Genomic DNA, 15807 nt, shown 5'->3' on the forward strand with positions numbered 1-15807 from the left:
TCATCTCCTATTACTGTTCATACTAAGAGCCTCCAGTTGCATTAATAGAGAACCCGTTCATTTTACACATTCAGTGGTCATTAAGTTTGTTAACTGAAAAAAACAACCTCATCAGAAGTCAACAGAAAACTAATCAGCAACTATTCTGATAATCAATAAATCTTTTTAAGTCATTCTTCAAGTCAAAATGCCAAATGCCTAATTACAGCTTCTCAAATGTAACAACTTCCTGCTTTGCTCATTGTCAAATGACCATATTTGGGTTTCAGATTGTTGGCCAGACAAATCAAGTCATGTAATGATTTCACCTTTGGCTCTGGGAAACTGTGATGGTCATTTTTCCCCATTTTTGAACACCTTATAGACCAAGTGATTAAATTACAGAATAATCTGCAAATTAATCTTCTAGCCCTTAAGTATTGTCATCTTATGTGCATTGTTTTATGTGAGGTTAAATGGTAGGTTTAACATTTGTTTACACACATTTTACCCACATTATGCTTTGAGTCTTTAAGGCTGTGTATGTTTTAACTGGCAGCAAAACAAACTTCTCTTTTCTGAATTCCTCCTCATAGACAACTTCACTGGCTGCTTCGAATATTTGCAGACAGATTAGTACTGGAATTTGCATTGATCTTTTGACAAAAGGCTAATTTGAATTTTTCCTTTAATTCACTGAGAACCAATTCACACCAAATATCTGCAGTTATTTATTATTATTAAAGTTTGGGGTATTTCTCTTTGTCACCCATGTGACTGTTTACTTTCGACCATTTACTTATTTTTGTTGATTTATATCCACCTGACACTGATTTTCTGTCTTTTGAAAAATTACTTTACTGACTTCACATATATATATATATATATATATATATATATGTATGTATATATTAACTCTGTACTGTTGAATTCCTGATGTTATTGACACAACACTAGCATCTTTAGCTGCAATGGTGGAGTGGGGGGGTAACTTATAGGGCTCAAGCCCCATATGTTTTCACAAAAGCCCCAAACATTTTAGGTTCATTATATAACTTTAACCCTTCAGTCTCTTTGACTGGGTCAACAAATCAATAGAGCTCTATTACAGCAGAAACATCACCATCTATAGGTCTGCCTGACAACTTGTGAAGCCTTCAGGCTTGATGCAAAGGGAGTGATAATGTCGTTTTTGGCGTGCACATCATCGCTCAGGCCAAGCCAGGAGGGAAAATGGGTGATAAAGCAAAGACAGGAGCAAAGCAAACCTGTGGATAAGGAGCCAGGAAGAGAGGAGTAGATAACTGGTGAGAAGAGGACAAAAGTGAAAGTGGAAGTCTGGATTTGAGGAGTGAGGAAAAGGAGGCGTGAAAGAGAAAGTGAGGAAAAGAATTGAGGAGAGAAGAGGAAATGAGATGTTAAAACTTGTGGAGACAGCAGGTGAAGAGACAGAGGGACGAGATGAAAATGTGTTGACAAGAAAGGAGTGAAGAAAAGAGGAGTAAAGGAGAGCAAAAGAGACAGGAGCAGGTGGAAGAGAATAAGAAATGTTTATCTTTTTTACATCTTACGCTTAGTTTGTTTTGGATTTTCTTTATTCAGTGGGCTAAAAACATTGCCAGGGGTAAATGAACGGAGCTGAGAGAGTGAGAGGAAGAAGAAAAGAAGAGAAAAAGAGAACTGAGTGACCAGGAGTAGATAAGATAAAGTACTATAAAATAACAATACAGTATATGCCCAAGTCGTTTATCCTACTATGCTATTCCCTATAGATATATAATATAATTTGAGTAACGGTTCTGTTTGTCTGATATTCGCTTCAGAGTACTGAAGACTGCATTTACTTGGCATTGTGGGGGATCCTTGATTTGCAATCAGAGCAGCCCAGAATATTATGACTTGTAGAATTGTCAGCTCAACATTAATCCGGTGAAATCTTCTCCTACACAGGACCCATGGTCCCCTTTAGATTTGGGCTAAGCCCCCAGTGTTTACAACGTCTGGCTCCGCCCCTGTTCAAGTTACCTGGAGGCTGACACAAGCGTTAGCCATTTCAACATCCGTCCTCTGACCTCAACAGAAAATTAAAAAAAAAAAAAACTTTTATCTGGATTTTTATGGCTCGGTTGGTGCAGCTGAGCCTCCCTCTCCATGCACAGCGAAATGAAACACTCATGCCCGGCCTGCAGGCACAGCGCATGCGGGGATGAGTGGAAGTTGGGGCCACATTGTGCTCAGCTCCCGCCGCCGCCTCAGGTTAATCCACTCAGCTGGATCCTTCGGGCCTTCACACCCTGCAACAGTTAGCTTTGACATACATATTATTCATTTAGCTACTTACGAAATCCACGTTAACGCCAATGGCTCAGTAATGAGTTAAAAAAAAAAAAAAAAAAAAAAAAAAGCCGGCTCCTACGTATGAACGTCCACGTGTTGTCGTTTTACAGAAAGCGTGCGCCTCAGACCGGATGTTGGTATCGATGCATCTCCGGCAAAATAAGCCGAGACTGGAAACTGAAGTGACCTCTGTTTGTGTCATTAGTCTGAAGAGGGATTGTGTCCCTTGCTGTTTTCTGTCCGGTTTTGCTGGTGAATGTTTGAGAGGAGGCGGAGCGACGTGGTTTAACACTTTCACGGCCTGAACATGACACCGTCAACACTGCGACACACAACAAGTTCGCTTCCCGTTCAGTTAAGGGGAAAGTTAAGGGAAACTTAACTCCTTGCTCCTCTTACTGTTGTGAAAGCGACTCAGGCACTTTGTGAGTCTTTATTCTGGAAAACCACTCAAAACTACTATATTTGGACAGTTTAAAAGCTTAAAAAAGAAATTAATTGTACTCCCATGAGCCCATCCAGTCCTCCTAAGCTGTAATAATACCATTTGTGTTAGTTTGTGGCATTTTGATTAAATACAACTTTATTGGGAATATGCAGCATGTGAACATATTTTAAACTAAACAATAAACTGTTTAATACCAGAAACATGGTCTAGACATGTGCACAAAATTAGGTAATAATTCTATACATTGGCAAAGATTATCAAGTCCCATTTACTGAATTTATGTATATCTGCATTTCCTAGCTACTCTCTCTGCTCCCGTACTGTGGCAAATGTTGGTTTTATTTACTGAAGACACTGCATAAAAACACCAAATATTTGATTTTAAAAAGCATTTATTTAAGCAGTTATTTCTTTAGAAAATTATAAGTATCACTTGTGAATTCAGAGTATCTGTTGCTGCTGCTGAGCAGTTTGGGATATGCTGTTTCAAGGGAGCGTCTGATGACCAGTAGATCCAAATGACACTGGTTGACGTTGACCAGGACCATGATGCTGCTTTCTGTGTTCGTGAAGAAGATGATGGAGGTCCCGAGCATCGCCATCTTGATCAGGCTTTGAAAACAGTAACACATTGATTTTAAAAACAATAGATTATGTCATTACATCATGTCCTTGATGTGGAACTGTTACACTTACTGAGTAACTCTGGTTTTGGATCTTTGTGGTCCAAATGCCTATCTTTTTCTCACAGGTAGAACTGGATACAGTTGTGAACAGCAGTCATTTCTGTTCCAGATTTCATTTCTCCCATAAAGACACGGTTCAATCCACAGAAGTCCAGGCTGGTGAATGTTTCAGTTTAGAAATACCACACAAAATAAAATATTACTTCAAAATACCTCTGTAATCTTTTACACAATTGTAATAAATCCCTTGATTCCTTTCCAGATACACACTGATTTAATGACAAACAAACGGTACAGAGCAGTTCAGGAAATCCTTTGTTCCCACTGCCATCAGACTGTATTTTATCTTTCTATCTATTTATCTATCTATCTATCTATCTATCTATCTATCTATCTATCTATCTATCTATCTATCAAACTTCGGTTTCAGTATCTCAACCTGTGTTTCTCTCTCTGTGGTAGAGGTAAAACCAGAACAAATTTATGTGACTCTTAAGTCTCATAAGTCAACACTGGTCTGTAATGTGCTCAACATTACTATGTGAGTACCAGGACTGACTATGTCCATCTAATTCAATGTTTTTCTTTCAAATACAAGTACAGTACTTCATGCCCACATTTTCCAGTGATGGTCTTTAGGGAGACGGCTGAGGGCGGCACAGTATTACACAGCTGCAGGCGGATGTTTTGGATGTTTTCTTCTCTAACACTATGAAGTAATGTGTTCAGCAGCAGCCTCAAAACCACAAGACCACAAGGAAAACAACAAACCTGAAACAGCTGGTGGGAAACAAAACAACTTATAATTTATGTTATACATTATTTAATCATGTTGGTTTCAAATTCAGAAATATTAAGTTGATTTTATTTACCTTTTATATTTTAAAATTCTACCTTCAGCCCAAAGCACTAAAGCTGTTTCTTTGTCATGCCGTGAACATTCTTGCTTTAGACAACTTTTGTGTCAGTTTCTACCTGTTTATGAATTTGTTTCATCAAAATTATAAAACATTGTGCAATAAAATGATTTTCATCCTTGACATCTGTGTTGTTGCGCAATAAATCCTCCCTCCAAATATGTCGTTATTTATTTATTTTTTGACTCGTGCATTAAAAACAAAACCTGTTTCTATGAAGTGTGAAACTTTTTCAAGTATACTTTATGCTATGAGCAAGCTCATTTCTATTATTTTTCACCCACTTAAATCCAGTCTCTTTTTTTTTTATTTTTATTTTTTTTTATTATTATATTCAGGTAAAATGTCGAGCTATTGTTGTGTCACTGCCTCACCAAGTGTCAACTTCTGTAGTTTCATAGCTCAACCACTAGAGTCCAGTCAAATCCAGCTTGTGGAGCCACTTTCAATACTTAAACTGAGAAGGAACTTTTCAGGGCAGGTCATAACTTTTCTGTCTGAAAAATGATATGCATAAACAGTGAAGATGATGAAAGCTGTGTTATCTCTCTCTCTCTCTCTCTCTCTCTCTCACACACACACACACACACACACACACGCACATGCACATGCACATGCACATGCACATACATATCTGTCTCCTGATTTGATTTAACACATTATTAACACAATCTTTTACGGGAGCAAACTGAAAGCTATAGAACTGAGACAAGCAGTAGCAAAAAAAAAATATCTGTTGCTTTCCAAGCAAAATGACTATAAAAATCTATATCAAAGATATATGAATAATAATATAATGTACATTTATTGTGGGTTGCATGTACTCTTGTGCTATGGTGGTGTCACTTTTGCTGCATGCTGGGAAGACCAGACCCCAGTAACCCTAAATGTTATTGGTAAAATGACAGATTTACATCTCTTGATAACTTAACTGAGACCTCAGGACAGCTCTGTTTCCTTCAGTCCATCTTTACCTCTGATTTATTACAAGTAATTATGCTAATTCAGAAATTTCCCCGTGAGATATAATTTCTACAATACAGGTCTTATGCCAGGATATCTGTATATTTTGCTTGACTTAGAGAAAAACTGCATCACCATCTTATATCACAAAATACAGTACCGGGGTGGTAAGGTCCTTACACCATTAACAACTAAAAAGGTTAATATTATTAACACAAAAACAATTTATACACAAAAGTATAAATGATTCAAGATGGTGTAATTTAATTTAAACAATATATTTATGGAATCATAATTTTCACAATAGCCACCAAAGCACAAATTAGAAGGGAAATTTTTCAATTTTAGCAGATATAACACAAGGCCGAACTTGAATTATAAAACAGGACAACATTATCTGACAGTCCAGGCTCGTGGTGGTGGTGTGATGGTGTGGGGAATATTTTCTTGGCACACTTCGGGCCATTTAATACCATCAATATGGTTTGAATGCCAAACCCTGTCTGAGTATTGTTGCTGACCATGTGCTTCCCTTTACGGTCACAATTTACCATCTTCTGATGGCTACTACTTCCAGCATAATAACGCACCATGTCACAAAGTAAAAGTCATCTCAAACTGGTTTCGTGAACATGACAATGAGTTCAGTGAACTTCAGTGGCCTCCCCAGTCACCACATCTGAATCCAATACAACACCTTTGTGACGTGGTAGAACGGAAGGTTAGCAGCATGAATGTGCAGCTGATGAATCTGCAGAAATGATGTGATGCAATCAAGTCGATGTGGAGCAGAGTCTCGAAGGAAAGTTTCCAACATCTTGTGCAATTCATGTCACAAAGAACTGAGGCTGTTCTGAGAGCAAAGGAAGGGCCCACCCATTAGTAGTATGGTCCTGAGGTGGGCCCTTTGTTTCATGTCTGAGTTGTTAGCAGTTCCAACAAAACTTCTCAGATGGTTTTATTTATATGAATGTTTGAATAAAAATCATTGGAGAAAAATCTGAAAAATGAACCAAATTTGTGTTGCAGAACTGTGTGTTTTTACTCTTTACTATCATCTCACTGCAACCAGCTAAAAAATGTTAAAGTACGTAAAATGTTGCACATTGATGCATCGGTATTAACAATCTGTTAATCTAATATATAATAATATGTGGTCACAGTCCATTTTTCTGAATACGTTTACTTTTTATGCTCACAGTAGACTTATAAGTAGCCTACACTTTGTTATCCATGCTTCTGTAGTTTTACTGAACCTGTGGTGCATGCAGTATATTTTTTTTTCTTGTAATAGAGTATTTTTACAGTGCTGCAATGGTAGTTTTACTTTGGTCAAAGATCCAAATACCTCTTCCACCACTGCACAAACTAAATCATACATTGCAGCATTTCTGCCATTTTGGAAATAATGCAAAAGAAGATATCTACGCCCACAGTTAATTAGCATTAAAATATACAGTTGACTGTGAGGGAGAGTAATGCCATGTTTCCTCCTGCAGATGGTAGTGTCACACTGGCATTTCAAATGTTTTTACTTCCTAGAGGACAGTAACAACCCAGCCATGGTCATCCCATTTCATTATGTGTTGTTGAAGGGTCGTCTGCAGCTTGCGGCAAACACACCACAGACCTGCCCTCATTTATCACTGAGAGCACAGCAGTGTGAACAAGAGCAGAGAACCTGAACTTAACGTTGAACCTATGCTTAAGATGATTTATGGTTTGCAAGTGCCCCTTCATCTTCATCAGCAAGAGTCGCTTTTTCAGTTTCAAAACCCACCAAAGTGCTTCTTAAAACTGCCGTGCTGCCTCCCTCGGAGAGGCTGAGCGCGCTTCCTCCTGTGAGAGCAGCTCACACAGGGAAGGTCTTATGCCTTCAGTGCATCAGGAGCCTTTCTGTCACCTTAATGTTTATCCCTCTTTTTCACACTCATTGAACCGTAATCAACCATAATTCTCTATGTACGCTTGGGCAGTAAGAGCTTTCCTGACTGCAGTCTTTCATAACTTCTCTCTTTTATAGCTAAGCCACCGTTTTGGTAAAAAAAAAAAAAAAGAATCAGTTATCTCTGAAGAAGCAGGGAACTTCACGGTCTCTTCACCATTTCTAATACCACTTGAAAGGTAGACTACACTTGTTTTGAAAAGACGGGCACAGTGTTGAGCATTACTTGGTGGCTCAGTGTGCTAAGATGTCAAGTGATGTCCTCAATATCAAGCAACTCTTGTGTCAAAGCCAGGAGTCCTCTCTTGAGTTACAAGAACATTGCATTTCTGCTTCAACACTAAAAGTAATCATTGTTTCAATCTGAGCCTTTTCTTCAAGAGAGGGCAGACTTTTAAACAATTAAATGAATAAAAACCTCTGTTGGTTTACAAGGTATGTGATGTGGCCCCTGAAAAACCACCTGGGGGCCAATAAGGAACTAATGCTCCAAGCCCCAACATGGACTGGGCCATGTAAGCTTTCTGTGGGAGAGCTTAACTGTATGCATCCCACAGAAAATATTTCTGCAAGACACCAGAACCCTGAAAGTTTTTTTTCCTAAATGTCTCCACTGTTGTTTTCCATCATGGCGATAGAAATTCAGTGTAAACGCTGGAGCCCTTAAAGCATTGTTAGTTTTCTCTGCACCTCCTGACCTTACCGGAGATGAAGCAGGTCGATGCAACACATGGCAAAGAGTAACCGTGAGAAATTCTGCCAGCCACTGAAACACGCACGATCTCCACACATTCAGCCGACCGAGGCGCGCCTCCTTGAGTCGACACTAACCCACTCTCCCGGCCTTTACTGCATAAATGTATGTTTGACGCCGCATCACAATTACATAACCCACGGCACACTGGCAACAGTTCAGGTGCAATATGTTCAGTGATGGTTGAGTGGAGAGAAGGTGAAACAAATCAAACAGCCCCAGCTTGTCATCACACGGGCGGATGCGTGCGGTGGAGGCAAGCGACGGCGTGTCTTTGATGCTGAATCCGGTAAGACCGATGCGGACTCTCGGGATGCGGTTGGAGATGCGGAGAAGAATTTGCCACGGATTCCTCTGCACGGTGGAGGCACTATCACAGACCACGTGAGAGGGAGATTCAGTGACAGTCCGGCTCATCCCCGCTGCTGACATGGACTCCCGGACACTCCACACTCTCAGCTTCCCTGACACGGACGAGGAGGGAGGGCGGCACTCGGTCTGAATGTAACCTTTGATCTTTGGTCGTTTTCTCTTCTTTTTCTGTTCTTTTTGTTTGATTTTTTTTTTTTTTTTTTTTTTTTTTTTTGTGTTCCTCTTGCTTCTCTCCTCCACAAGCCGAACAGTTAAGAGGGTTGGGGGGTATGGCTTGGCCGTGCATCAGCAGAGTGTGCTGCCTGGCTCGCTTCTGGAACCAGTTCGACAAATCGGACCTCTCCGTCCCGCTCACCATCCAGAACTACTCGGACATCGCCGAGCAGGAGGTGCGGTCCGTCACCAAACAGGTCTCCGCCTCGGAGCGCGCACCTGGGAATAACTACTCGGCCCCGGAGCAGCGCGGCGCCGGCTCCCCGCAGGCGTCCGCAGATGACCCGGGGACCCGAGGATCATTTAGGGCAAGGAAGGAGCCCAGCTACAAGCCCCGGGAGGACTACCACCCGCCCGGAGTGCCTTTCCCCAGCGTTACCCAATACAAGCAGGATTTCAAACCCTGGCCCATTCCCAGGAAGGAGAATTTCCCTTGTATTAGTAACGGGGGGAGCAGGGCGGACAGCGTTTCGGACAGCCCGGGGAACAGTTGCCACAGCCAGGCGCAACCGGGGGAGAGAGAGGAGCGGGGCAGGGGGCAGAGGTGGGGAGAGCAGCAGGTGACGGAGGAGAGCAAAACCAGCTCCTACAGGTGGGTCATGTCACTCTCTATGACTTGTTTCAGCACCTGTCGCTGTCCCCTTCCGTCCGACTACAGGGTGGTGTGTGTGTGCGTGTGTGTGTGTGTGTGTGTGTGTGTGTGTGTGTGCTGAGGCTGCTTTGCAGCTTCGTTAGATGCGTTTTATTGATCGTTCATTGACCCAGCAAGCCTGTTTATGTATCCATGCGAGAGTTCGAGTACTGATGCTCCAGTACTGATGCTCCTCGAGTACCTGATGATATTATCAGGGTTATTTTCCTAGACTTTAGGAAGGCCATTAGCTTTCACATGCTACACACTTGCCATGACAAGTAAATTGATCTTCATGTGTAAAATCAGTACAGTGCCCCATTAAGTCACACCTGCCCCAAGGCATCATTTCAAAAACAAGCCAGACACAAACCTCTGCCTGTACTGAGCCACCACCAGCCTCTGATGCTTCCCCCTTCCTCCAGGCAAGAATACAGGCCTTGGACGGGGGTGAAACCAGCCAAAAGTGCGAGGAAAAATCCTCCAGCTCAATACTCCAGCCCAGGGACGGAGGCCACCCATGTCCCACGAGAGACCAGCTATCAGGCTGCCTACAGCGGGGACGTCCACAGGTCCATAGGGCTGCATCAGGGGGAGCAAATCATCCCATCTGCTGCCTCCAACGTGCAACCCGCTGCTGTCCCCCAGCCCATCCCCACTGCCGTGCTGGTCGGCGGTGCACGTAGCCCCTCCAGCCTCCAGCAGGGCGTCCCACCTGAGAGGACCGAGCTCAGTGGAACAACCAGAGGAGAGGTAAGCAAAGACAGCAATGCTGTTCAAAAGGTGTACTGTCACGTTCTCGTAAACCAAAATCCAGAGTCAATCATTCAGCTGGTGGAGAGATGTTATGCGTTTCACTAAAAGGAGCCGTAGGTTCAAGGAGTTCATTGAAAGCTCTACAGCATGTTCCTCCTGAAAGTCATCTTCACTCATCTCCCTGGTGGCCTGTTGCTGTTGGAGCATCTCAGAAAAGTGATACAGCATTCTGTCCCTAAGCAGCTCAAAGTGACCCAGCTGTTTAAAAACAGGCCATGTACTGTGTTAGGTAACACTCTGCTGGTGCTACACTCATTACTTTGACCTGAATAGAACAAGCTTGATGAGAACAAAGAAGGAAATGGGTAATTCTTCCAGCTGTGCTCCATTTTGGTCCGAAAATTGACAAACGCGGACAAATATACATATCTGTTGAAAAATTATTTCTGATCATGGCTGCTTAGAGGAAATGATCTGTCAAACCACACTCCTTGCATTCTAATATTAAAATATTAAATACTGATTTCTCCAAATTTAATATTTGCGCTGATTACATCAGTTCTGGGATTATATGACCATGAAAGGAAATCATGCCAACTGTTTGGAAATTAGAGCTGATAAAATTTTAACTGGGCCCTTCTTTAATTTGATATTTTATCTTTTTAGGTCTCAACCTCAAACATTTGTCTTATTCATGTGCTCATACCTCATGACCATTTCAGCAGGAAATAAAAGTACACAAACACTGAAATGCATGTCAATTTTAATGTTAAGTAAGGGTGGCCAAAATGAAAAATAAATGTTTGAAAAATGTGTTTTCATTATGGCCCAGTCACAGAATGACAACATTCAAAGCGCTCAAATATTCACACAATAGTACACACAATTGTACATTTGGCCCCAGGTTTGTGATTTTAGAGACAATGAAACAGAGAGACAGGCACACAGAGAGACCGATGTACAGCGAGATTGAAATTTAAAGCAAAACTGGCTGCAACAAGGCGAGAGGATTTGCCCAGGAATCTCCTGGGTTCAGTCAGGTTGTTCCAGATTAATGTAGGATAAACTGGGCGAGGGGACATACCCCCCCCCCCCCACCCCCCCCCCCACCCCCACCCCCCACCCCCCACCCCCCACCCCGCCCCACCCCACCCCCCACACCCTTTCCTCTGTCCACTCAGGTCAGATGTTGTGCGACACTAAGTGAGACAGTTTTTGGGAATCTCCAGAGGTTTAGTGCCATCCCTGTTCCCCACCCGCACCACTCTGCGCCATCTGCCAGAGGAGAGCTGAGCCAGGTCAGGCTGATTTGTCTCTTTGCACACTGTGTAGCAACAGATTCCCAAATAAACTCTCATAGTGACAGGTGTCAGGGAAGGTTAGGAGGTGTGTTTTTTGTGGTGAAAAGCTGTGTTTGCCCCCTCTTCTGCAACTTTACTCCCTTTAAGAGAAAAGTTTAAGGAAAAAGCAAAAGGACCTTCTGGTTATTTGCATAATTTTCTGAATAATGACTGCTCTATTAAGCCATTATGTCCCTCAGTAACCTGTGCGATGGTGATGGAGGTCAAAACGAGAGATGTCAATGGCAGGACACAGACTCTATTAATAATGCTGGCCCAGTTGGAGCAAGAGTTCGCGGCATATTAAGTGGGTTCGGCTGTGGGACTGTAGTCAATATTACACACACACACACACACACACACACACACACACACACATATACACACATACACACATGTACATTGTGCAGTTTTTCAGTGTTCAAGCATTTCATCAGTCATACTATAATATGCCAGAGCGACACAAACCGGCCTGGCAGCAAATCAAGTTGATCTTAGATAATCCACCCCTGTCACCACCGGCCCACTCACTGCCAACTCATTATTGACTCACCAGCCCCCTGCAGAGGTGTCTGACCAACCATTACACATCCCACTCCAGTATGCGTTACACTGGGTCATGTCGCTCTTCTGGTCTGTGAGGGCATTCTCAGTTTTTGATGCCATTCTGTAAAAAATACAGGACTACACCAATCTGTGTTATCACCAGCAGACAAAGCTTCTTGATTTGGTGTGGAGCAGCTGATTCAAAGAGACTGGCTGTGTCTATTCATTAAAAGATTTAATGATTAAGTCCCAAATAAGCTGCTGAAATCAAAATCAATCTGCTCTTGGTGCTAAAGGAGTTGGGCAGCCATGAAATTCTCATTATTGCTCAAATCAATCTGTCAAATTGTGTGCTCCCCCACCTGTGACAGATAAAATCCATCTCAACAGATAAAAGCCGTCTCTAATTTTATGACATGATGACAATTGAGCGGTTAGAGCGCACTGAGCTTTTTATGACGAGAAAGCTGTGTTTTCTTGAACTCGCTGAACTCAAAAAACCTAATTTCAAACATCCCAGTGAGAGGTTGTTGCGAGCTGTCAGAGGAGAGAATGAACCTCTGTTAAACCTGAAGCCCAGCTCGTCCGGCTTGTCCGGCTTAAATGGGTGCAGTCCTGAACTGTCGGCACGGTGTGTGTGTATGTGTGTTAGGAAGCATGGGGCCGGCAAGCGCAACACAAGGCAAACAGATTTGTGCGGACGGGCTGTTTAATCCGCAGTGTGTGTCAGGGATGAGCGAGACAAAACCGCTGAATGGGGAACAGGTTTAGCATGCAGACTGGAAACCTCAGCAGGAAAGTCTACTCGTGACAAATTCTTGGTTGTTTTACAGTCAGCTTAGAGACAGCAGTCCCCTGAGATTTGGGATTGTGCTCACAGGAAACCTGGCTTAACTTCTGCATACAGTGTGTAACCGTGCTGTGTTTTCACATGGCAGTGATACAGACAGAATGGTGGAGGGATGGAAATGCCGCTCACAATGGCTTTATACTGCAAAAACAGATTTAGGCAGCCTGCAGGGACACTGCAGCCTAAAATGCACTTTCCTGTTCCTGCCTTTTCCACAAGGTCTTCCTCTTCAGCTACCCAGGGGACGGAGCCAGAGGGGTGTCACGGGCCAGAGTTAGAAGGTGATAGGTGGTTGGCCTGTTAGACTCATGGCTGGATACTGAACAGGCCAACTGCGTGCAGGCCCAGGCCCCCCCGGATCAACCGTTCTATGAAGTAACTGTACTTGTTGGGCAGCCAATCAAACCACTGCACAGAGGTGACCCAACATGACCAGTAAGACATGACTGCAACAAGATGCAAAACAACTACAGACACAAAATAACTACAAAAAAATGTAGGCTGTGGGGCGACCTGTGGGCCCCACTCTTTCCTGCGTGTCATTCCCCCTCTCTCTGCCCCTCTCCCGTCACTCTCTACTGTCCTGTCAAATAAAGGCAAAAATGCCCCAAAAATATCTTTAAAAAAAATGTAGGCTGTACCCACTTTGTGTCTCTCTCAGCTTGGGGGTATTGCTTCTAAATATATGCAGGAGACAGGGGGGGGCATTGTCCCATACACTGCCCTGTAGACAATGTGGAGTTACAAATAGCTATTTATTGAAATGATTTCCCATTAGAATATTTAAAGTTGTTTATTTGGCATTCATTACACTGAAAAAATCATGTACTTATTAATAATGTCTGAGCACATTTTTACTGAATTTTCAAATGTGCAGTCCTCCTCAGAAACTGTGCCACATTTAAATGTTTCCAAACCCTCCCCTGCAGTTGCCATCCATTGTTTTGCGCCTCTCTCCCCGTCTTTCGCCTTCCTCCCCCTCACGTCTATATCCCCAAAGCCAGACTTTCTCTCTTGTTTTTCTCTCCCCTTTTCTTTCACTTGGACCTCTTCCCATTTCCCACGCTGCCCAGGACCACAGAAACGTGTCCATGTGCCAAATTGGCAGGACTCTGGCGGGGAGGAGAGGAGGGGATTGCATTAAGAGAAAGACAAAAGGCGACTGAGGGGACGAGGAGAGAGGAATGAGATGCAGCATGTGATGGATAGGTGATAGAGAATGAGAACGAGAAGAGGGGGAGGGGGCTAGAGTACACCATTTGATGGATTATCTGTTCAAGTGCAATGTTGCACCGGGTTGCAGTCTTCTTTGGCACCAATCTAATTTAGGAGAGAGGCAAACCTGGCTGCTACACAGAGCAGAAAAGACAGAGTGTGTGTATGTGTGTGCGGGGAGGAGGTGAACACACTCGCACACCAATCTGACTTGCTGAACACCATGTACTGCCTTCCCTGCCACCCACAGTGCTGTATAGTCACATTCAAAGTGCTGCTGGGACAGCAAGCTGACAATCTCTCCAAAGACTGTCTGATAAAAGCTGCCACGCTCCACAGCAACACAAGTAAACTGGAATACTGTAGCTTGGCCCATTGTCATCGACAGATCCAATAATTGCTAGAAAGATCATTATACGGGCAACTTCTGGTGACATTTGTTTATTAACCACAGCCCAGATAGATTTCGATCGGGCTTTGAGAACAGCTGCCATTAGCAGAGCGGAGCAGCTCTCAGCAGGAAATAGAAACACAGTCCAGGCTGCTCGCTCTCTGACAGCCGACCTGATGCTTTCTGACGGCACAGTCCAACCAGTCTCCTCTCATTTCATGGGTCCAGTGTGAGCACCACAGCTGCTGCCCTCTCTGGTTTCATCTCTCTGATCACCCTAAAAGCTGCTGTTATACCTGTCTCTCTCTCTCTCTCTCTCTCTCTCTCATCTCAGGAACATCTGGTGAGGACCAAGTTCCCTCCGAACCCGTCCGCTGTCTTTCAAAGTGGATCGAGAGTCTTCAACATCTGAGGGCCGCTCCCATTTCCGACAGTTCCACTTTGATCGGTTTTAGTTTTAAGGAATCAACAGGGGTGTGTTTTCAGTCCATTCCACAACACAAGAATCTATGCAAGGGAATGTATAGTTGTGAAGCCCGTGGAGCTGCAGCGTCAGTCTCCCAAGTGGAGATAGAGAGATGGATAGATAGATAGATTCCCCCTTTTACACTCCTCCTTGACCCCTGTTGCTATGGAAATGAATATGCATGAAACAAAATAGTTTTGAAACAAGCTTTTTTTTTTTTTCTTTTTTCTGTTATAGACACACAAGAAACTGGCTGCTGTGTGTTTGTATGTGTGAGTTTTTGTGTGCGCCTGCTGATTTGTCCTTTTATTGTATATAATGTTGAGTCTGCTCCAATAATGAATGACAAGGTGTTTGCTTAGAGTACTCTGTTGCCCTTTGGTGTTGCTAGAAATCTGCTTGAAAATAAGTTATTTCCTCAGTATTCAATTAGTTTACTATTTTTGGGGTCTTGTTCGGTCTCTTATTTTGTTAATCTATCATTAAAGAAAAAGAGCAAATACATAATGTAAGTGAAATGACAATAAAAGAATTAGGTTCTTAGCACTTTCTATCAGATGTCATTCGGCTCTTTTTCTCTGAATCACTGGATTTTTTACAGTGTGACACTGCTCTGGGTGGTATTATTAGTACTGTATGAATAGAGTAGTGATTGCAATTAACTGCTTTTATTCCAAAGGTCAGGTAATGTGAAAGTAGATGTTCAAAATCATTACTTTATTTTTCAACTTACAATTTGAGTTAAAACCAACTTGACAAGTATAATAAGAGCAATAACTGGATACTAATGCTTAAGTATGTATTTTTTTGTCACTTACCACTAGTGGTATTTAGCTGTGCTGATAGTTTTGGCTTTATTTGAACAGGTTCGAGACTTCAGCCTCCAACAAATACAAGGGAGGTGAATGGAATATTGTTTGTGGTTTCACAGAGTAGTTTATGAGTGATTTTGGTCAGTATGCTTATTTGCTTTCTTTCCATGAGTTAGATGAAAAGCT

General features: G+C 42.7%; 2 protein-coding genes across 3 annotated transcripts in view; one reads left to right on the forward strand and one right to left on the reverse strand.

The window, feature by feature from the left end:
* Positions 1-2777, reverse strand: part of ece2a (endothelin converting enzyme 2a) — a 73745-nt gene extending 70968 nt beyond the window's left edge. Inside the window, exon 1 of one of the 2 annotated variants that reach the window (XM_071491922.1) lies at positions 2321-2777. The gene's annotated coding sequence lies outside the window, so the exon portion shown is untranslated. Of the gene's footprint in view, positions 1-2004; positions 2289-2320 lie in introns of those variants that run through there. The other variant, XM_071491923.1, reaches the window with a different exon arrangement.
* Positions 2778-8171: 5394 nt separating this feature from the next.
* map6d1 (MAP6 domain containing 1) lies at positions 8172-15362 on the forward strand. Its single transcript, XM_071491462.1, has 3 exons — positions 8172-9206; positions 9671-9998; positions 14678-15362. The coding sequence occupies exons 1-3, from the start codon at positions 8671-8673 to the stop codon at positions 14753-14755; spliced, it is 942 nt and encodes a 313-aa protein (XP_071347563.1). The 5' UTR covers positions 8172-8670; the 3' UTR covers positions 14756-15362.
* The last annotated feature ends 445 nt before the right edge of the window (positions 15363-15807 follow it).

This window comes from Trachinotus anak, unplaced genomic scaffold (genome assembly GCF_046630095.1).
Source record: "Trachinotus anak isolate AG129_WGS33_773 ecotype Australia unplaced genomic scaffold, CSIRO_AGI_Tana_v1 ptg000012l, whole genome shotgun sequence".
Taxonomy (NCBI): Eukaryota; Metazoa; Chordata; class Actinopteri; order Carangiformes; family Carangidae; genus Trachinotus; species Trachinotus anak.

What these genes read in the sequence shown, in the direction of transcription:
- map6d1 (XM_071491462.1), top strand. Translation starts at nt 8,671, where the DNA reads ATGGCTTGGCCGTGCATCAGCAGAGTGTGCTGCCTGGCTCGCTTCTGG. An exon ending in AGCAAAACCAGCTCCTACAG is followed by an intron (nt 9,207 to 9,670) that starts GTGGGTCATGTC and finishes CCCTTCCTCCAG; the next exon opens with GCAAGAATACAGGCCTTGGA. An exon ending in GTGGAACAACCAGAGGAGAG is followed by an intron (nt 9,999 to 14,677) that starts GTAAGCAAAGAC and finishes CTCTCATCTCAG; the next exon opens with GAACATCTGGTGAGGACCAA.